Source organism: Mustela erminea, chromosome 5 (assembly GCF_009829155.1).
Source record: "Mustela erminea isolate mMusErm1 chromosome 5, mMusErm1.Pri, whole genome shotgun sequence".
NCBI classification, from domain to species: Eukaryota; Metazoa; Chordata; class Mammalia; order Carnivora; family Mustelidae; genus Mustela; species Mustela erminea.
The window spans coordinates 87,631,149-87,654,306 of NC_045618.1; the positions used below are offsets into that span (position 1 = coordinate 87,631,149).

The 23,158-nt window shown below is 37.7% G+C and overlaps 1 protein-coding gene across 4 annotated transcripts in view; it reads left to right on the forward strand.

The window, feature by feature from the left end:
• MIPOL1 (mirror-image polydactyly 1) overlaps positions 1–12,011 on the forward strand; it is a 318,781-nt gene extending 306,770 nt beyond the window's left edge. For all 4 annotated transcript variants that reach the window (XM_032344073.1, XM_032344071.1, XM_032344072.1 and 1 more), the window contains one exon: positions 11,209–12,011. In XM_032344073.1, the coding sequence (XP_032199964.1) occupies positions 11,209–11,275 (67 nt within the window). In that variant the 3' untranslated portion in view covers positions 11,276–12,011. The remainder of the gene's footprint in view (positions 1–11,208) is intronic.
• Positions 12,012–23,158: the final 11,147 nt, after the last annotated feature.

Below are 23,158 nucleotides of genomic sequence, written 5' to 3' on the forward strand. Positions count from 1 at the left end.
TCTGCTTCTCCCTCTCCCTCTGTGTGCTCTCTCAAATAAATCTTTAAAATAAATAAATAAAATCTTAAAATTGGTGCTCATCTAGAATTCTTATTTATTATCTAATTATAATGACGTATTGTGATGTCCTCTTCAAAATATTTTGTATAAATTTAAATAGTAAATAATTGTCCTATAACTTCTTTCCTTCAGTAAATTGTCCTGAGTATAATTACTTTGGCTAGTACATTCCTGCCAGTATCAATTTTTTACCTCATTCTCTCTAGTATAATTACATTTGAAATCTTATTTTAACTGTTAATGTTATAATATCCTGTCCCAGATAATAAATTATGCCCATTTCCAAATTAATCACAATTTATTATTAACACTGAGTTTGCTAACTGCACAACTAGCAATTCTCTGTTTCAGAGAATTCATGCTAATTTAATAGGAATACATATTATGACGTGTAGGGATATATCTAAGAGTTTCAGTACTTTTTTATTCAACATTTTTTAATACCTAAGTTAAAGTACCATAAGTACAAAAAGTAATAAACTCAAGGGGTGCCTGGGTGGCTCAGCCATTAAGCATCTGCCTTTGGCTCAGATCATGATCCCAGTGTCCTAGAATCAAGCCCCGCATTGGACTCTGCTCAGCAGGGAGCTTACTTCTCCCTTTCCCTCTGTGTGTCGCTCCCCCTGCTTGTGTGTGCTTTCTCTGCCAAATAAATAAATAAGTACATAATAAATAAATAAATTTACCAAGATGAAGTCTGACATGGATAAACATAGAATCTTCTGCTTAAGATCAATATTGTGCAATAAAAATGACCATGAATGGAGCACTGGGTGTGGTGCAAAAACAATGAATACTGAATGAATTTTTTTTTATGCTGAAAAGAAATTAAAAAAAAAAAATGACCCTGAATTTTTGGCACCGGCTTCTGTCAAAAGGTGGAATTTTTCCCCCACCCTCTAAATCTAGGCTGGCCTGTGACTCCCTTTAAACAATAAAATAAACCAAGTGATGTACAACTTCTAAACAAGGCCTCAAGAGGCCGTAGTGATTTCAGCATCCCCCTCTTACCGATGTGGTCACTAGGTAAATAAGTCTGGGCTTATCTGTTTGAGAATGAGATACCACAGAAACAGAGAGTCCTAGCAGAAGTCAGCACTACCTGTCAGGCACATGACCACCCCACCCCAACTGACTATAGCTGAATGAGTGATGCCAGGAAAGGCTAGCAGAATTACCCAGCTACTCCAATTCCAAGTTGACAAAATTAAATAAAATAGCTGCTGTTTTAAGCCACCAAGTTTTGTGTGGTTTATTGTACAGCAATAAATGGAGAAGAAATATTAATTGTATATGTCCAAAATAGGAGACACTTGGCGTGGCATGGGAGACAAAGCAGGCTAGGTATTGGTGATATCAGTATTAGTGTTAGAGTATTAGTATAAGTAGGGGTAGTGAAACAGAAGTAAAAGTCTAAATCAAGGAAGATATCAGTCCAACTTCCCTCTATAATGATTAAACTGGGTTATTACATAGGGGCAAAATTTTTAAAGATTTTATTTATTTCTTTTAGAAAGAGTGTGGAGGGGGGAGGCAGAGGGAGAGAGAGAATCTCAAGCAGAGAGTCTACTGAGTGTGGAGCCTGACATGGGACTTGATCCCATGACCCTCAGGTCACTACCCAAGCTGAAATGAAGAGTTGAACATTCAACTGACCACGCCACCCAGGCACCGCATGTCCAATATTTTTAAAGAAACTGGACATACTAGAGAACATGCACAAAAAATATGAATAATAGTGAGTCGTCTACTAACTTTAAGATACCAGCCATCTGAAGACTGGAAGTGTAAATAAAATATCGTAAGGACATGACAGCTCTCTTAACATTTTGACGGCACCTCCTACAGAAATCAAATAGGGCAACAATTTAAAGGGTAGGTCTGGGTAGATGAGTAGAAGATTCAAGGAGGCAGTTTCCAGTTAAAATAAGGAATGATTTTTGACCATATAATTATTTAATTCCCCATTCTTACTACTGTCTACCAAGTCTTATTATTACCTTCCTCACCATGATTTTTCAATCTGCTCTCTTATCTACTCCTATCCTCACCTTTTCACTTACAAACTTTCTTCCGTGTATTTCAAATGTAAATAGTCGTCTTTTTTCAACTTCATTCTTTCTTCATAGGCTATTTACTTATTTCTTATGTGTTCTTTTGTGAAGAAAAATGAAATTGATGATCCATATTGATATGAGCATGTCTCTCTATATTTACAAATACATGTGTATATGTCCATTTTTATTAGCATCAGTGTATCTTAATCTGTATTCCTCGGTTACATTTTGTAGCTAAAACAGAGAACTTCTTACTTTATCAGTTATAATTTATACATGGGAGAGTGCACACACTCAGACCATCAGCTCTTCTCTTTCTTTTTTTTTAAAGATTTTATTTATTTATTTGACAGAGAGAGATCACAATAGACAGAGAGGCAGGCAGAGAGAGAGGGAAGCAGGGTCCCTGCTGAGCAGAGAGCCCGATGCGAGACTCGATCCCAGGACCCCGAGATCATGACCCAAGCCGAAGGCAGCAGCTTAATCCACTGAGCCACCCAGGCGCCCCTCAGCTCTTCTCTTTCATAGCTCTGTGTTTCCTCCCTCCCCATCTTTCTCTCCTTCTTTTTATTCCTCTTATCTTAGCTCTTTTTAGTCTGCTTTCTGGAACCTTCCTTCCATTGTTACTACCTCGCATCTATCCACAACTTCTACACTGAGTGTTTCACACACACATTCTACCTGAAACTTGAATTTACTGAGGACACTTGTTTTCTGGCAGCCCACTGAACACCAGTCTTTTTCCCATACCCAGATTCTATGAAGGAGAGTTCTTCTGGTTCCCCTTTGCTGCTTTCAGACCTGCAATGATGTAAAAACCCTCCCTCCTTTGAGATTTACACCATCCAGCTTTCTCACCCACTGTCTCCCTCTTTAGTGTTATCTACTGATCTGATCAGTGATATTCCCTTAAAATATGTTTCAGGCATCTGACTCAGTGTCTTCCTCTCTACTCCAACTTCTACATTCGCGCTAAGAAACTTCAATATCCATGTCAGTAATGTACCCTATTCTTTTGTCTCTTGAATGCTAATGACTTTTATCTCTTATCCACTTCAGCTACAATGGATGTAGGCAGAATTTTCTACATCTGAAATCCTAAGATCAAAGTTGCCTCTTTCACAATAACCACAGACTTATTCCAACTACTCATGCTTTTTAGCTTCATCACAGATCAAGACATCTGGTCCCTTGCTCCTTTCACTTTTTTTTTTTTTTTTTTTTCTGAACTAACAGTCCCTTACAGACTCACTTTTCTTCTCTACCCAATCTCAATTCTAAGTTTAATCACTTTCTCTCAAGGACACAGTCTTGTTATACTCTTGTTTTGTCTTACAAGTCATAAACTCTCAATTACTTCTATTATTTGTCCTCTCCAAATTTATCCCCAAAGTGTAGACCTGATGTGGAAAACAAAAGTCATGATGACATCATACTATGATGACCAGTACCTCCTACAAATTTGTAGTCTCTAGCTGTAGCTATATCATTAATCTCACCTAATATTTCTTTTATATATTCCAAGTCACCTCCCTTTCTTGTCACATTAAACTTTAGCATCTTCCTCTACCTTTTTTCTTTACCCTTGCTTTCAGCAGAGAACTCTGCCTCCTACTCTATGGGGAAAGTTGAATCTAGCAGACTTAAGTTCTATTGGTTAACTTCCTCCATACCTAAATTATCCACGGCTGTATTCTTCCCACCTCTTTCCCCTTAATCTCCAAGAAAAGGTGTCCAGTTGTATTTTTTAAGATAATGCTATAAGTTGTGCTTATGATCCCATGACCCTGAGGTCACGACCTGAGCCAAAACCAAGAGTCAGATGCTTTAACTGACTGAGCCACCCAGGCACCCCTGGCCTTCAATTTTCACATTCCTCTCAGGCTTCCTCCTACTTCCATCATGCCATTAAAACTGACCCCAAAAGTTGTCATTTTTCCCAATTCCCAAATCAAATGGGCACTTTTCACTTTGATCTTGTTTAAGTACTTAACCCTGTTGATCACTGCCTTCTTCAAATGCCCTTTGGATTCTGTAACAATTACCTGTTCTTGATTCATCTTTACTCCCTATTTCCTCAAATTCTTTTGCCAATCTCTTTACTCTAAATATTTGTTTTCATTTAGTTTCTTTCTTATTCCCACCTCTCTTCTTTTTTATTTATCTTTCTAAGCATTTCCATCTACTCCCATGGCTTCAGTTACAACCTAGAGCAATCTAGTTGTGACCCGCCTCTTCAGCCTCATTTCCTACCGTTCTCCACCTCTTACTTCATGATCCTGAGAAAACTTACTCCCGATAGGACTTGACCCATATCATGCTTTTCATAATTCTGTGCCTTCACAGATATTATTTCCTCTGTCTTTAATGCCCATCCTTCCCCCTCTCCACTCCCACCCTTCTCAAGATGTCTGTCTCCTTCTCATTCTTCAAGACTTAACTCAGACAAAATCAGGAAGACTTCATGTGCCTTCCCTTATCCTCCCCTACCCAAACTACGTTCTGTTTAATATCTGTGTTTTATTACAGCATCTACTAATAACTTATTTGAGTTACCTATGTAAAGATCTACTTCCCCAGATTATGGTTATAAGGAGGGACCATGTCCTGTTTTTTGAATAATCAATGTCTAGAGCAATACCTGGTACATAGGAGTTACCAAACAAGTACTTATTGATTGAACTGAAATCCATATCATAAAGCTGGAATTCTCTAACACAGACTCTTACATCCAGGTATCTACTTAACATTCCCATTCATATGTCCCACCAACACTTCAAATTTATATGTACTAAGCTGAACACACACACACACACACCAAATTCTTCTAATCTTCCTCTACACTGTCTTGGTTACCACTATCCATTTAATAACCAAAACCAGACATCCTTGCCCACCCCATTTCCCCCCACCCTACCCTCAAAAGTCACTAAGTCCTTTGGATTCCATATCCTAGATATCTTTCAAACTTATCCCCTTCTTTCCATTTGCACTGCTGCAGTTCTAGTTCAAGGCTTCCAGTTTTACAAGGAATTTTTTTTATTATGGCCAATCTTCATAACATAAAATTTTACCATTTAAGCCATTTTTAAGTGCACAGTTGTATGGCCTTAAATACATTCTCATGTTGTGCTCACTAGGATTATTTTAATCAGGAACTATCTGGGCTTCCTACCTATAGAGTAACCTGCCTCCATCCCATCCCTACATTTTTGCCTGTGTAATCTTCCTAAAGTGCAAATGATGTTACTAAATGAGTTAAAATCTATTCATTACTTCCTACTGTCTGCATTAGTGGTTTCATCACAAAGTTTTCACAGGTCCACACTGAAATGAGAAAAATACATACATGCATACATTCATACATACATACATAAAATAGACAAAGTTTTTCTGATTTTTTTCAACTTCATGAAAGACAACATTAATCAAGATAAATACTGAAACATTGAGGGGAAGCAAAATTAATTTTGTTTTAGATATGCTAAGTGTCATATGCCAGTGCAATAAGCAAAAGGAGACGTCTTGAGGGCGGTAGGGTATGTGAGTCTGAAATTCAGAAGGGAGTTTTGGGATGGGGGCTATGTATTTGGAAGTAAAAGCATGTAGATGGAATCAAGGAAACAAATAACATTTTTTTGTTTTGTTTTGTTTTTGAATTTATTTGACACAGAGAGAGAGAACACAAGTAGGCAGAGAGGCAGGCAGAGAGAGGGGGGGAAGCAGGCTCCCGGCCGAGCAGAGAGCCTGATGCGGGGCTCGATCCCAGGACCTTAAGACCATGACCTGAGCCGAAGGCAGAGGCTTAACCCTCTGAGCCACCCAGGCACCCCCGAATAACATTTTTTGAGGAAAGTATGGAAAGCATAAAGAAAAAGATGATAAAATAAATCCACATTAAAATGACCAGTAGAGGAAGAACAGCCATAATCCTAAAAGAAAAAAACTACATTTAAAGTCTTTTTCTCACCCTGCTGCCATGGTTGAAAGCAGGCAAGATCTTTGATACTAATGGTAACCCCACATTTCAAGTGGTTTTTCTATCTCCTTTGCTGGATGGAGGTTGTTATCTATCTCTCTTGGATTTCCCTATTTCTTTCTCCTTGAACAAAAAAAATTTTAAAGGCAAATATGTTTGATGGGATAACCTCATTGCCTAAAATAGCAGGTATAATTTTTCTGGAGTGAAAATCGTCAAGCCAAGAAGAATTTCCACTCTCACATTAACAGATATAAAAATTACTCTCAAAAGTGGAACATACAGTGAGACTTCTTTGGTACTTTTCTGTTGGGGGGGGGAATATATATATATATATATATATATATATATATATATAAAATCAGCAAGAATAATTCAAGCCTACCAAAATTTAGAAATAAGCCTTAAATGTTGTAGTGCTTTTGGAAGCAGTATAGCACATCAGAGAGATCAGGGAGGTTGTAATTAGAGTTAGTATCACGTCATAGCTCCAAAACTCACTAAAAGTGGGGCTCTGATCAAATTACTGTCTCTGTGTTTTGGTTTTGTCAGCCAATTTTGTCTACTCCATGGAGTTATCATGCAAATAAAGTGTGTGCATAATTTACTTATAATTCCTGGCACACGGTCAGTATTAAGAATTACTTACCGTTTGGGGCTCCTGGGCAGCTCAGTTAAGCATCCCACTCTTGATTTCAGCACGTTATCATCTCAGGGTGGGGAGATCGAGTCCCACATCAGGCTCCACACTAGGTCTGGAGCCTGCTCAAGATTTTCTCTCCCCCTCTCCCTCCACCCCTCCCCCACTTCACTCATGCAATCTCTTTCTTTAAAAATTAAATTAATTAATTGATGTTAAGAAATAATTTTTAAAAAAAGAGTTACCACTTAAAATAGATCACATTATTCATTAAGAGTGAAAAATATAAGTACACTGATTAGGAAAATTGGTAAATAACTATGTTCATCTACCTATTGGAAAAGTATATATTCCATTGTAGTACATGTATATTATCTAAATACCTAGAAAATATAAAAATAATGTTAATTTAAAAATAAGTTTTCTAAAAATACAGCTTTAAGTGTATTTCTTAAGTTTATATAGAAATTGTACCATAGCAGAAGTTAGTTTGTAACTATTATTTCTTATTCTGTGCACTGTCATTACTTTACTTTCTTAATGTGTTACTAAAATAGCAGGTGAAATACACTGACAGGGCGCCTGGGTGGCTCAGTGGGTTAAGCCACTGCCTTCCGCTCAGGTCATGATTCAGGGTCCTGGGATCGAGTTCCGTGTTGGGCTCTCTGCTCAGCAGGGAGCCTGCTTCCCTCTCTCTCTCTCTCTCTGCCTACTTGTGATCTCTGTCTGTCAAATAAATAAATAAAATCTTAAAAAAAAAAAAAAAGAAAGAAAGAAATACACTGACAAATGCCTTCCCAATTTGACTTCAGTAAGAACTTGAGAAAAAAAAAATTTTTTTTTAAGATTTTATTTATTGGGCTCCTGGATGGCTCAGTGGGTTAAGCCGCTGCCTTCGGCTCAGGTCATGATCTCAGGGTCCTGGGATCGAGTCCCGCATCGGGCTCTCTGCTCAGCAGGGAGCCTGCTTCCCTCTCTCTCTCTCTGCCTGCCTCTCCAACTACTTGTGATTTCTCTCTGTCACATAAATAAATAAAATCTTTAAAAAAAAAAAAGATTTTATTTATTTATGTGACAGAGCGAGATCACAAGTAGGCAGAGAGGCAGGTGCGGGGTTGTGGGGGAAGCAGGCTCCCCGCTGAGAGGCGAGCCGGATGCGGGCCTTGATTCCAGGACCCTGAGATCATGACCCAAGCCGAAAGCAGAGGCTTAACCCACTGAGCCACCCAGGCGCCCAGAACTTGAGAAAATTTTTAATGAAGCCAAATAATCCATTAAACTATAGTCTGAAACCTGTGGCTCTCCCAGTGACCCAAAGCCCTCTTGGAAGTAGCTTTGAATTCCAAACAAGGAAACCAGGCCCAGAGGTGTTACTGTTTTACTGCAGGTCCCGTAGAAGGGTTTACTTGTGCTTCTGTTTCTTCATATTTAAAATGGAGAGATCCTGGGGCGCCTGGGTGGCTCAGTGGGTTAAAGCCTCTGCCTTCGGCTCGGGTCATGATCCCAGAGTCCTGGGATCGAGCCCCACATCGGGCTCTCTGCTCAGCAGAGAGTCTGCTTCCTCCTCTCCCTCTGCCTGCTTCTCTACCTACTTGTGATCTCTGCCTGTCAAATAAATAAATAAATAAATCTTTTTATAAATAAATAAATAAATAAATAAATAAATAAAAATAAAATGGAGAGATCCTACTCCCAGCTCTAACCCCTTTCCGATTTCATGAAGCCTTGGGAAATTATCGTTGAGCAACATGTAAAGCAGTTGGAACCAACTGAGTAAGCTACATACTTTTTTAAAGGCTAGTGTCGATTTGGATGGTAAAGAATTGCCTGCGGGCGAATCCTGCAAGGTGCTTCAACAGCCGCACACAGCTCCCTTCCTGTTGGCACCGTCCACCTTTGGCAGGTGTATTCCATTCCTTACAGGAAGGAATAGGTGCTTCATTGTGTTTCAGAAGTCAGTAAGCTTTTACAGAACCAAGTAATTGACATTTTTTTTCATTTCTGAGATCAAATTTTCATACATCATTCAACCTGGATAAACTGAGAATGTGGTTGATCTCGTAATTGTTGAAACATAGGAAAGAGAGCGTAAGATGTGATATTTAAGTATTTCCTTCTAACCTCTTACCTTAGCAAGATATAAAAGTTCTAAGTGGAAGTATGTCCTAATGTATAAAAAGGAAACTAAAGTAGGTGAGCCTATTAGTGAAGCAGAAGTCAAAAGAGGCACACCGATTCATCTCAGTAATTTGGGGTTCCATTGATTCTGAATTCGTAGTAATAATAGTAACTCTGCAGAGTACATCTTACCTTAACAATATGAAGAAGGTGTTTGTTTGTTTGTTTGTTTGTTTTTTATTGTAGTATAAGTGATACTATGGTGCTGGGATAAAGCTAACCAACTTAAAAGTAATGTTTTCTGGCTTTTTTACAATGTATGCCAAAATTTTAAAAAAAGCTCTTAAGTGGCCTGTCAATATTTCCTTTAGTAGTCGAGTCCTTTTTTAACAGTTAATTGAGGTGATTATCATATTTTAAAAATACATTCAAATTTTCAGACTGATAGTTTTCTTGCCCCTCCTCCAAAATTTAGGTCAGTGAAACTTTGTCTTAAAGAATTTATGTTAAAAAAAATTAATTAAAAAAAGAATTTATGTAATCCTGGGGTGCCTGGGTGACTCAGCAGGTTAAGCCTCTGCCTTCCGCTTAGGTCATGATCTCAGGGTCCTGGGATCCAGCCCCACATCGGGCTCTCTGCTCAGCAGGGAGCCTGCTTCCTCCCCTCTCTGCCTGCCTCTCTGCCTGCTTGTGATCTCTCTCTGTCAAATAAGTAAATAAAATTTTTTTTAAAAAAAGAATTTATAGGGGCACCTGGGTGGCTCAGTAGGTTAAAGCCTCTGCCTTGGCTCAGGTCATGATCCCAGGGTCCTGGGATCGAGCCCCGCATCCGGCTCTCTGCTCAGCGGGGAGCCTGCTTCCTCCTCTCTCTCTCTGTCTGCCTCTCTGCCTACTTGTGATCTCTGTCTGTCAAGTAAATAAATAAAATCTTTAAAAAATAAAATAAGAATTTATTAATCCTATAAGTCACCATTTTCAGAGTATATAAGGTAGCACTAGCTTTTGTCATTAGGGAAAAATCAACTAATACAGACTGACCTGTGAACATCGTGAATTGTCTAGTGAATCTTCTTATTCAGTAGCTGAATCTGTTCTAATGACTACCATTTCTCAAAGCAAAGATTTTTGATGCACTGAATTATTTTGTTTCATCCTCTTGTTTTCTGGGAACAGAACTCAGCATACACAAAATCATCCAATAAACTAGAGCTAGCTTTCAGTGTTGCGTGCAGCTGATTAGCCGTGTAAACCAGTGTGTATGACGCTAAGAATACCCTCATTCCTTTAGTGTCTAGCTCTGTGCTGTGTTTATTTGCAAAGGACCCTCATGCTTGGATCCATATAAATGAGGCAGAGCTGGAGCAGACTAGACTATGTCGCTCACCAGTCTTTCAGGAGGAAGATTGTATATATGAAAACTGGAAGATTTCTCTGTGTGTAACATCAAACAGGATTTTTTTGTTGAGGTTTTATGTTTTCAGCAAAAAAAAAAAAATTTAATGGTCGGATTCCATCATCTCCTGTCAAGCAAAATCTCACTGATCCACATGAATGTCATCTCCCACCCGTAGAGTAGCCTAAGAACACTACGAAATGGACTTCTGAACTTTTGACTTTATTTTCAGTATAATTCGTGGGTTTTTAATCAACTAAAAAAAATCACATATCTTTGACTAGAAACTATAAACCCTCTTGCCTGTTTATGTTAATCAGAATAGAAACTCCTTTTTAAATGTAGTACAGAAAGTCTGGTTTTATTAGCATCAAATCATTTGTGTATATTTAAATTATTTTCATGCCACTAAAAGGTTTTTTCCAGCTAGCTAATTCCTAATTATTTTCATCAGCTGACTTTATGAGGAAGGAAGAAATGTAATGTGTCAGAAGTGTGTAACATACCAGTGTATCACTTATGTAGCTACGTAACAGGTGTAAGAGCGATGGTATTTCTGTATGGAATAGGTACTTCTCAGGTAAAAATCAGTTTGAAACTGCTGTGCATGTCAAGTGCCGTCTTCTCATTGCATAGTAAATGATTCATTTGCAACCTAACGCAAGCAGGTAAATGTATTGAAATAAGTATGTTATATTTTTCATGTAGCTTCTAAAGCTGACATAATCTGAAGATCTAGGTTAAAGTTTGTGTTGTTACTGTTTTTTTAACCTCAGATACTTGGCACTCTGCACCAGTGTGTCTTGCTGACAGTAATGCTTTGTCTCTTAATGTGACTACCAGCACTGCTTGGTCACAGGCAAATAACTGTTCTTTTTCAGCCAAAACATTCCTGACAATAACTGCACCTTTTGTATTCTTTTTTTTTTTTCCCCTTCCCGCCCTCCTGCCCCCGACTTAGGTTGGAAAGGCTGGTGGATGTCCTGAGGAAGAAGGTTGGAACAGGGACCATGAGGACAGTGATCTGACTGAAAAAACGACAGTCTGGGGAAGCAATCACATCTGGTGACCAGGCTGCTTCATTCAACACTGTGTAAACACTAAAGCCTTAACTTAGCAAACAGTTGTTAGAAGTGGGACACTCCAACCACATTCCAAGCTGAGATAAAATCAAATCACAAATGTTTAACCACTTTGCTGCTGACTTGAGTTATTTATCCAAATGTATTCACTACAGACTTTTACCAGTGAGTAGCTATAAAGTTGCAGCTTATTTTGTAACTATTTTATATCTCACTGTATTGAATATAAATCTTTTTACGGAGAAACCATTATAGGTCATATCTTCGCATACAGCCCTTTCTGAATCAAAATACAGCAAAGTAAATATTGTCTAAACCGTAATCCACTGTGTTAGGTCAAAACTTCAAATACATGCATTTTTCAATATAGAATTTATTTCTTAACTGATGAGAGCTCAGACGTGAGAGTGTATAGTCTTCCTCCAATGCATTCACATAATCTTTGTCGGTATTAAAAAATATTAAGTCTAAATACCAGGAATCAAATGTACACTTAGCTCTAACGAGAGTTTGATATTTTAAAATTACATTAATCAAGGCATGATTTTTGTTTCACTACAAATAATGCAAACTGTTTTCAATAAAAAAGAGGAAATTGTTTATGCTTACTTTTAGATTCATATTGTCAACACTTTTTAATGTTGTGACTGAATAACTGAACTTTATTTAAGCTATAGAAATGGCCAAGTCTGTCTCGTGGGCTGGGACACCTTTGGCTTGAAAAGTAACATGTGCTAGCATGACTCTGAAAGACAAGAAGGCATCAAACATGTTAAGTACTATTTTTTGTTATCTTTATCTAGATTATCACTTGAATTTTTGTTAGGAGGGAGGGAACCCAATATTCAATAAAACTGTAATGTAAAAATATAAAGATGTGGAAAAAAGAAAACTGGCAATTTGGTTACCTACTGTTTTATTTAAAAGATAATTTGAAATAGTTATGGCATGGCAGTCACTTCTAACCATATGAAATTATGAATAAAACTAGGATTTATATATTTGGCTATAGGAAAAATTTCTTCTTTTTTTATAGACTGAATAGGTGAGAGGCCAGTAGAAGATGACTATGCCTGGAACAGGATGAAATAGGCAAGTGGCGATCAAATTAGTGAAAATTTTGTAGGAAAGTATAAATTTTTCTAAGTCCATACCGTATTTTAATTGAACTTTGAAATGGAGCTAAGTTAACTACCATTGCTTGTTTTGGGGACAAAAACAGGACAGTTTATTGCACTATTCTTTCATACACGAATGGAGATTATTCGTGTGTTTTGTTGTTGTTGTTGTTGTTGTTTTAACTCTGCAGGAAAATGTGCAGTGCTTTATCACAGAGTGACAAAAGAATCATGATGTTAACAAACTCAACTTCTTCCTCACTAAATTTATTAAATTAACTGGCAGTTAGAACCCCATTGAGTTCAAATTTAGAATTTACTCATGTTGCCTGCTTTTAATTTTTCTTTAAACTATTAGAATTAGAAAATAAGCAACAACAGGGGTTAGAAATAAGCTAACTGGATTTCCTGTACAGCCCTAAGGAGAATTATAGTCTTTCATGGGCCCGTGACTATATAAATAGAGAAACCTGAAATAATTTGGTCTCTGGGCTCTAATCGAAACATGTGGCAGCTCCCTATGTGAAGGAACAGTGCCTTTCAAGTCACACAGGTAAGTAAAGAGGAACAGTTCCTGTCACAAAATAGTCTACTCCTGAATCCTCTTCAAATAAATCACAAGTAAACTTGAATTTTCAGTTTAGTCCTGAAGAAGAGACCGATGTCTCTTGTGTTTTTCTGCTTGGGGTTTGATAAAACACACTGTAAACATAAGGACATTTTACAGTTTTCACACATCTCTTTCTGTCCCTAAATGATCAGATTAGGGCAACCAGTTCCTGTAATTAATATCCAGAACTTTTAAAGAATTGGATATTTTGAAGCTGTATTTGTAAAACAATTGTAACATTTACTGTTGTGAATACAGGTAATCTCCATCAAAACATCATATCCCCTTGAAAATGACTTGTGTACAAAATTGCAGATGCCAAGTATTCCAGCTAGATCTTATCAATTGACTTCTTACACTTAAAAATGTCCACCAACAGTGTTGCGAACAGTCTTTACATTGTTGTGGGGCTTTTTGTTGGTTTTGGTCCGCGAAGGAATGGCCCAACTCACTGAAGATCAGTTCTCCACATATTCGGTAATAATGCAATTTCAGATGTATTTCATGCTGCCCAGAGATGTTGCTTTGAGTTTGCCTTGAATATTATCAAGTCCAATTCCTATGGTAACATGAGAATTCACTTACCATTGTAAAAATAAGTAGTTCAGAAGAAAAGCAGAAAAGATAATACAAACATGTGTAACACTTAATGATTTATTATAAAATCCTTTCACATCAGTGTTTTTTATTTGATCCTATCAACAGCCATATAATAGTAATAATAGTAGATTATATATACATATATATCAACCACATAATAACGATGATGATAATTGCAATTATATCGTTATTATTGTTACATTTTACAGATGAGGAAATAGAGTCAGAGGGGCTAGGAGTTCGCCAAGGACTGGCTAAGACTTACAACTGAGGTCCTACGACTAAACTCGACTCAGCAATACTTCCTGAAATCTTCCTATAAGAAAAAAAAAGTTGAAAATTTTAACTCTGGCAATTTTTGTTGTTATTGTGTCATTTCTTTTCTACACACATATATATATAAATTCGCTAACAGTTGAGACGGTATGTATTTCTTTCACTGAAGTACAATCATGGGAAGTGCATGGGTAATAGCCTCACATTATTACCTCCTCTCTATTGTGTTCTAGTAGCAGCACACTTTGCCTGAGGCTTCACTCATTAAGAGTGACAACTCATTGTTAGTAAAAAGTAACCTTGAGTTGCTTTGTACTACTGTTAATTTGGCCTGATGCTGAAACCTGACAGTGTAGTTTTATCAAATGGTGGTCTGAACTTCAAGGCTTACCTTACCACCTAGTGCAACTATTAGAGACAGAACTGGTTATAGACAAGTTATAAGCAAGGTTGCTAGTTATAAGCAAGGTATGGGCAGTTAGAGCAAAGTTATTAGTTAACTGTTAATATACGAGAAATTTTAATTCTGCCCTTATGACTAAGCCATTAATGTTAAAATTATTTAAAATATTTGAAGTATTTTATCTAATAAAATATTTTCCTTATTCAATAAGAAACGTGATCCTTTGTATATATCTTTATTCAAATAAACTGAGGAATCTTGTCAATCACTTACTAATAGAATTAGTTAACTTCACAAAAATGTTAGAATATTAAAAATCTGTAGTTTTACTATTGGATATAATTGCATAGAAAAGCATTTTCATATGTCATATCTTTAAAGATCATAGGTATTTTTTATATTTCTATTTTCAAGTACTCATGATTAATTAGTCACTATAGTGATAAAAAAAAAACCATGGCTTACACATTTTATCTTCTCACATATGTTTGCATAGAACCCAGATTTTCCCCAAGACATTATTTTGTTGTTGATAACTATTATTTACAACGAACCTATCTCTTGACCTATTCATATCTATATACATGTATATTCTATGTAGTTAGATATATACACACTGACACACACACAAATACATTTTCCTTTTTAAAAATCTGTGTTATAAGTCCACTGTTAGGCTCCAGTGACTTCAGTATTTTGTTCATGTTTTATTAGAAATGCACATGGTTTCTGAGGCCTTTAAACAAATACATGGAATGGTTGAAAGATTTATATTGCTCATGCTTAGCTAAATATGTCATCTCTAGAAAAGATGTGGTTTATTTTGGCACTGTTTTAAAAACTCAAATATTTTAAACATTTGTTAAGTTGGAGCTTGCACATTTGAACTAGTAGCATACGTTCCAGAATAACTTCTCAAGTTACCAAACTTTTTGTAATCCTTTTACTAGAATAACCTTTTTTGAAAGGTTTTTTCTATTCTTTTTTATTATGTACTTTAAGTTAAATTTATAGAGGTTGGAGTTATTATTTTTAATGTAGGATTTCATAAAAGAAGAAGACAACGATGAGTATTTATTTTTGAGAATCATTAAAATATTGTATGCCATTGATAATTCTTTGCAGACATCTTAATACACTTATTTTTAATTTTATAGTTATCTAAGCATAGTTTTGGAGTACACTAGTACTTTTGAAGCCACTAATTTCTTACTGTCTGATTATTAACAAAGATGCATTTTAATGCACAAACTCAAATATCTAAAATATATATTTATTTTTTATTCATATAAAATCCACTACTGCAAATCCTACACATTTCAATGCAAATATTATACATTGATCTTAATCAAACTTAGAGTGGTACAATCCCGAAGATCCTATACTGGACATGCCTATAAAATACACTATAGTAGCAAGACTGATTAGGTTCACCATCAAACTGTGTCTGACTTCCTTAACAAGTTTAATAAAGATAGAAATTGATATGAACAAATTTTTAGGTATCATAAGAACCTTTAAAAACTATTTAGATATAAAAAAAAGAATAGCAATAAAATATTAAAGATAAACATTACTTTTGGTAATATGGTTAGAAGAACCTAAGGGGGCACCTGGGTGGCTCAGTTGGTTAAGGGTCTGTCTTTGGCTCAGGACCCCTTGATCTTGGGGTCCTAGGATCAAGCCCCACATTGGGCCCATGCTCAGAGGGAAGTCTGGTTCTCCCTCTTCTTCTGCCTCTCCCCGTCTCATGCCTGTGCTCTCTCTCTCAAATAAATAAATAAAATCTTAAGACAGGAAGGAAAGAAAGAAGAAAGGGAGGGAGGGAGGGAGGAAAGGGAAGAGAAGAAAGAACCTAGGAAGGGAGATTAGGTCTCTCTCTTTTTTTTTTTTTAAATTTTTAAGATTTTATTTATTCATTTGACAGAGAGAGATCACAAGTAGGCAGAGAGAGAGAGGGGGAAGCAGGCTCCCCACTGAGCAGAGAGCCCGATGTGGGACTCGTTCCCAGGACCCTAAGATCATGACCTGAGCCGAAGGCAGCGGCTTAACCCACTGAGCCACCCAGGCGCCCTGAGATTAGGTATCTCTCTCTTTTTTTTTTTTTTTTAAGATTTTATTTATTTATTTGACAGACAGAGATCACAAGTAGGCAGAGACGCAGGCAGAGAGAGGGGAAGGGAAGCAGGCTACCCGCTGAGCAGAGAGCTGGATGTGGGGCTCGATCCCAGGACCCTGGGATCATGACCTGAGTCGAAGGCAGAGGCTTCAACCCACTGAGCCACCCAGGTGCCCCGAGATTAGGTCTCGTAATGAAAAAATAATACACTGGTTGAAATCTACTGCAAAGCACCTCTACTTAATTTTGTAATTTTACATGGAATTTTGCTGTAACCAGTAGCTGAAATCTAAAAACTGCTTCTATTCTGTTTAATTATTCAGTCAGGGGGCACCTGGGTGGCTCAGTGGGTTAAAGCCTCTGCCTTCAGCTCAGGTTATGAACCCAGGGTCCTGGGATCGAGCCCCGAATTGGGCTCTCTGCTCAGCAGGGAGCCTGCTTCTCCTCTCTCTCTGCCTGCGTCTCTGCCTACTTGTGATCTCTGTCTGTCAAATAAATAAATAAAATCTTTAAAAAAAAAAAAAATTGTTCAGTCAGGGTAAGGTAATGTAAATACCTTACATACACTACATAATACCTGCAGGGAACGTAGTGAACTTGGAACTGGAAGTTTAATTTTATTTATTTATTTATTTGACACGCACAGAGAGAGAGAGAGAGATCACAAGTAGGCAGAGAGGCAGGCGGGGTGGGGGGGGGCAGTCTCCCCGCTGACCAGAGAACCGGAAGTGGGGCTCGATCCGGAGACCCTGAGATCATGACCCAAGCCGAAGGCAGAGGCTTAACCCACTGAGCCACGCAGGCATCTCTGGAATTGGAAGTTTAAAGTACACGGCCTAAGGAGGACCAGGGTGGGGTGGACAGTAAGAATCTTTGAGGCAAAGATTCTATAAACTGTTCATGTCTAAACTGTCACATCACAGTTTACAGAAATTGTCTCAGCATGCGTGTTCTTTGCGATATTATTACATATTTTACGTCTACATTTGTACACAATAATAACATCGTTATTATTTTTGCTTTAAAGAACAATCTTTAAGAAATTTTAAAAGGTAAGAACATTATTTTGTATTTTTACCATTTCCAAGGCTCTTCTTTATGTAGATCCAAGTTTCTACCCACTGTCCTATTCCTTCTTCCTGAAGCATTTATCGTTTATACAATGCAGGACTACGAGTGATGAGTTCGTTTAGCTTTTTCATGTCTGAAAAATGTCTGTCTTTGCCTTCATTTTGTGAAAAAAGTTTTTTTGCTGAATATAGAATTTTAGGATAAAATTTTTTCAGTATTTTCAAGATGTTGCTTTTTTGTCTCTGGCTTGCTTTGTTCCCACTGTCATTTTTATTTTTATTTTCTATATAATAATGTCCTCTAGCTGCTTTAAAGACTTTTCCCTTTGTCATTTCTTTCAACCAAAGGATATATTATGGTATAGATTTCTGCATGCTTCTGTGCTCATGGTTTGTTCAGTTTCTTGGCGTGTGGGTTTGTAGTCTAACTTTTAAAAAATTTCAACCATTTTTTGAAGATTTCATTTATTTATTTGTCTGAGAGAGCACAAGCAGGAGGAGCAGCAGGCAGAGGAAGAAGCAGGCTCCCTGCTGAACAGAGACCCTGATGTGGGACTTGATCCCAAGACCCCAGGATCATGACCCAAGCCAAAGGCAGACACTTAACCAACTGAGCCATCCGAGCATCCCTCAGCCATTTTTCTTTTAATAGTTTTCTGTCCCCCAGGTCTTTTTCCTCTCCATCTGGAACTACTGTTCAATATATATTAGGCCACTTTAAGTTGTCCTTAAGCTATTTCATGCTTCATTTACTCTTTTTTCAGGCTGTTTTTCCTCTGTTTTATTTTGGATAGTTTCTATTGCTTTATTTTCAAATTTACTAATCTTTTCTTTTGTAGTGTCTAATATGTTCTTAATTCCATCCAGAGCCTTATTCATTGCAGGTGTATTTTTATCTCTAAAAGTTAAATTTGTGTATTTTTAATTTCTCTTATCTCTCTCCTGAATTTATTTATGCCTTATGTTATCTTCTGGAATATAGAAAATATTTATAAGAACTGTTACAATGTTCTTGTCTGTTAATCTATTTCCAGGTCTCTCACTATTGATTTTTTTTCCCTCATCATGAGTTATATTTTCCTGCTTTGCATGCCTGCTGACTTTTTTTGGATGCCAGTCATTGTGTATTTTAACTTGTTGAGCATTGGGGTTTTTTTTTGTTTTTTATTAAAATTTTTTGAACTTTGTTCAGTGATACAGTTACACTACTTGGAAACAGTTTGATCCTTACAAGGGTTTTTTAAGCTTATTAGCAGGATCGGGTACCTTTAATATCAGGCTGATTCTTCCCCACAATTTAGGCAACACCCCTCTGAATGCACTACCTGTGGAGAATGGAGCTTCTCTTCTTTGACTGGTCACAACCTTGTGTGAGTTTTAGTTATTATCCTACCTGCTCCTTTCTGGTAGTTCTTGCCCTCACTTGGTAGCTTACTGTCACTTATGCTGGATCAGTACAGAGAGGAAGTCAGGGTATGCACGGCCATTCTCTACACCCCACCGCTCTCATGGACTCTCCCTGTGTCATGTTACCCACTGCATGCAGACCCTCTTCTTCCGTACTCTGACCTGCAGATCCTAGCCACCTCGGCCTCCCTCACATTCTCGGCTCTGTGTTCTCAACTCAGGGAGGCTGCCAGGTTCTGTTCCTCCCTGCCCTCTGCTCTGTAATCTCTCCAGATGGTAAGCTGGGTTAATCGTAGAGCTCACTTCATACGCTTCCTTTCTCTCAGGGATCACTGTCCTGGGCTGCCTATTGTCCAAAGTCCAAAAACATTGATCCATGTATTTTCACCATTGTTTGCTGTTGTCGTAGTTGGTTTGGGGTGTGATTTTTTTTTTTTTTAAAGTTAGGGGATAAACGTAGTCCCAGTGACTCCATCATAACCAAAACTATAAGTCACCCTGTAACTCTTTTAAAATGTCATCTTCTTAATGCCTAGCTGCCCTCTTCTCTATTGAGAAATTAGCTGTCAGTCTTAACATTTTTCTCCTGAAAGTAAAGTCTCTGTTTTCTCTTATATTTTTTACATTTTCATCTTTTTCTTTGTTTTTGACAGTTTTGTGCCTAGCTGAGGTGTTCTTTGTGTATTTCTTGCTTGATTTCATCCATCTTATTAAATCTCTAAGTATCTTTTCTTAATTTTAGGAAATCTTTGGTGAATATCTTTTTCTCCTCCTTTGGAGACTCCAATTGTATATATTTTATATTTATTCTCTATGTTCCCACATGCCACTTTAACCCTCTTCTGTATTTTCCTATTTTTCCTCTAGGTACAGTAGTTGTGAGTTTTAAAAATTGTCTTTTATTTCATTAATCCTGTCTGCTGCTATTAAACCTATCTATTCAGGTCTGAATTTTAGATTCTATGCTTTTCAATTTTACAGTTTCCTCTTGTTTTGGTTTTAGTTTTGATTTTGTTTTTTTGTTTTGTTTTTTTGCTACATTGCAATTCTCTGGTGAAATGCTCATCTTTCTAAATATATTGTCTCCCCCTCTGCTTCTGTTTTTTGAATATGCTAGTTGAATATACTTAAAAGGCTATATCCACATGTCTGCTAACTCCAGTATCTGAATCATCCATGGTCTGTTTGTTTTTTGCTTTCTAGATGCATGGTCCTCTCTCTTGGCATGCCTATGAATTGTTGACTCAATATAAGACATCATGACCCTCTGGATGATTTTGTGTTCCTCCGGAGAGGGTTTAGCCTTTCCTGTCTTAGGAAGATTGAGGGGAAGCTAATCACCTTAATCCAGTCAGGTACTGTGCTGAGTGGTAGCTGGGTTATATCCTGAGTAAGCCTCCATTTTCTCTGGCTTGCCTCTCTTCCAATGGCATAGCTCAGTCAGGCTTTCAGTGGTGCAAGTGATAGTTTCACGGGGGCCCTTTGAGATAGCCTCATTTGAGTTTTGGGGGGGTGGTGGTGGGGATGTTTGTTTAAGTAGGCTCCATGCCCAGCACGGAGCTCATAGCAGAGTTTGAACACACAGCCCTGAGGTCATGACCTGAGCTGGGATCCAGAGTCAGGCGGAATGGACTGAGCCACCCAAGCCCCCCTCTTCTGAGCGTTTTTTAATCAACTTAAGACAGCTCCGAATTTGCCAAGTATTTTGAGTATTTTGAAGGGAAACTGGGTGTGTGTTTCAGGCCCTTTGCTTCCCCAGGTCTATCCCTCCAGCCTTGCAAGATGGCCAAAAGCTGTTTCCTCTGTCTCTAGCAGCAGTCTTCTGCTAGGACAAAGCCCAGATTATCTTTCTCTCACCTTCACCCAAACCCAGCAAATGCCTCCAGGGGAAAAGCTGCTGCAGATCATCAGTTTACCTCTGTTGTTCTCTTTTTAGAATCCTAGTCCCTCTCCTCTTTCTTTTAGCCTGTCTCTGATACTCCTTAAGCAAATAACTTTTTGTAAGTTACCCAGCTTTACTTGTTTTCAACAGGAGCATTTATCTGCCACAAACTACTGTCTTCTGTCTAGAAGCAGAATTTCAGTGAGTCTTTCATTTCTGTAATATTTTTTCATGTCTGCACATTGTATTCTGTTCATTCCTAAATCCAGTTGGTCATTTTTATGGTCTCTTGTTCCTATCTCATATTTTCAGTCCCTTTTGATCTTACACATTTTAAACATGCTTATTCCGTACTTAACTTCTGAGTCATTTTATAGCTCAGGTATTTCCAGCTCCAATTTTGCTGTTATGTCTGCCAGCTACATTTATGCTATCTTGTTTCTTTGGATGTTTGGTGATTTATGAATGTGAGCCTATCTGTCTTAGAATTATCATCTGTGGGGCTCTTCAAGTCCTGGTTTGAAGACAGTGCCTCAGCAGAGGCTTCACATTTGCTTCTGTTAATGCCCTCTGGGAGAATGTACCAGCCTTAGAGCACTTTATAAACATAATCTGAGGGGCGCCTGGGTGGCTCAGTGGGTTAAAGCCTCTGCCTTCCACTCGGATCATGATCTCAGGGTCCTGGGATCGAGCCCCGCATCCGGCTCTCTGCTTGGCAGGAAGCCTGCTTCCCCCCTCTCTCTCTCTGCCTGCCTCTCTGCCTACTTGTGATATCTGTCTGTCAAATAAATAAATTAAAAAAAAAAAAACATAATCTGAGGGACGCCTGGATGGCTCAGTTTGTTAAGCAGCTGCCTTTGGCTCAGGTCAGGATCCCAATGCCCTGGGATCGAGTCCCACATCGGGCTCCTGCCTCTACCTGTGCTCATTCTCTCTGACAAATAAATAAAATCTTAAAAAAAAAAACATAATCTGAATTGTACTGGGCCAGTTTTATTGATGGTAATTTGGGTTTGGGTCAGAAGCCCATCTGAGTTCTAAGTTAGGATTATAAAACTCATGGCAGGTCCCATGTTTATGGATTGGAAGAATTAATATCACTAAATATCCATACTACCAAAAGCAGTCTATAGATTCAATGCAATTTCTCTCAAAGTTCCAATGGCATTTTTTACAGAAGTGTCAAAAACAATTCTAAAATTTATATGGGACCACGAAAGACCTCACATAGCCAAAGCAATCCTGAGAGAGAACATAGTAGGAGGCATCACACTTCCTGATTTCAAGCTATATTATAAAGTTATAGTCATCAAGACAGTACAGTACTAGCATAAAAACAGATGAACAGATTTTGTCAACTAATATTTGACAAAGGAGCCAAGAATACTCAAGAAAAAACAGTCTATTCAATAATGGTGCTGGGAAAACTGGATATTCACGTGTAAAAAAATGAAATTCGACCCCTATCTTGCACCACTCACAAGAATTAACTTGAAATCGATTAAAGGCTTAAATGTAAGACCTGAAAGCATGAAACTCATAGAAGAAAACATAAGAACAAAGCTCCCTGACATGGGTCTTGGCACTGGTTTTTTTGGATATGACACCCAAAACACAAGCAATAAAATGAAAAATAAGTGGGATTATATCAAACTAAAAATCTGCACAGAGGGGCACCTGGGTGGCTCAGTGGGTTAAAGCCTTTGCCTTCAGCTCAGGTCATGATCCCAGGATCCTGGGATCAAGCCCCGCATCGTGCTTTCTGCTCAGTAGGCAGCCTGCTTCCTCCTCTCTCTCTCTCTGGCTGCTTCTCTGCCTACTTGTGATCTTCGTCTTTCAAATAAATAAATAAAATCTTAAAAATAAATAAAATCTGCACAGAAAAAGAAACCATTGGCAGTGAAAAGACAGCTTGCATAATGGGAAAAAATATTTGCAGCCATATATCTAATAAAGGGATAATACACAAAATATATAAAGAAATATTGATAGCATAAAATAATCTAATTAAAAGTGGGCAAAAGACGTAAATAGACATTTTTCCAAAAAAGATATGTGGAGAGCCAACAGATATATGAAAAGATGCTCAACATCCCCAGGCATTAGGTAAATGCATATCAAAACCACAAAAGAATCTCACCTCATGCCTATTAGAATGGCCATCATCAAAAAGATAAGAAATAAATTCTGGCCTGGTTGTGGAGAAAAGGGAAGTCCCTCATATATCGTTATGATTGTAAATTGGCACAGCCACTATGGAAAACAATATGGAAGATCCTCAAAAAATTAAAAATAGAACTACCGTATGATCCAGGAATTCCACTTATGGAAATATATCTGAAAG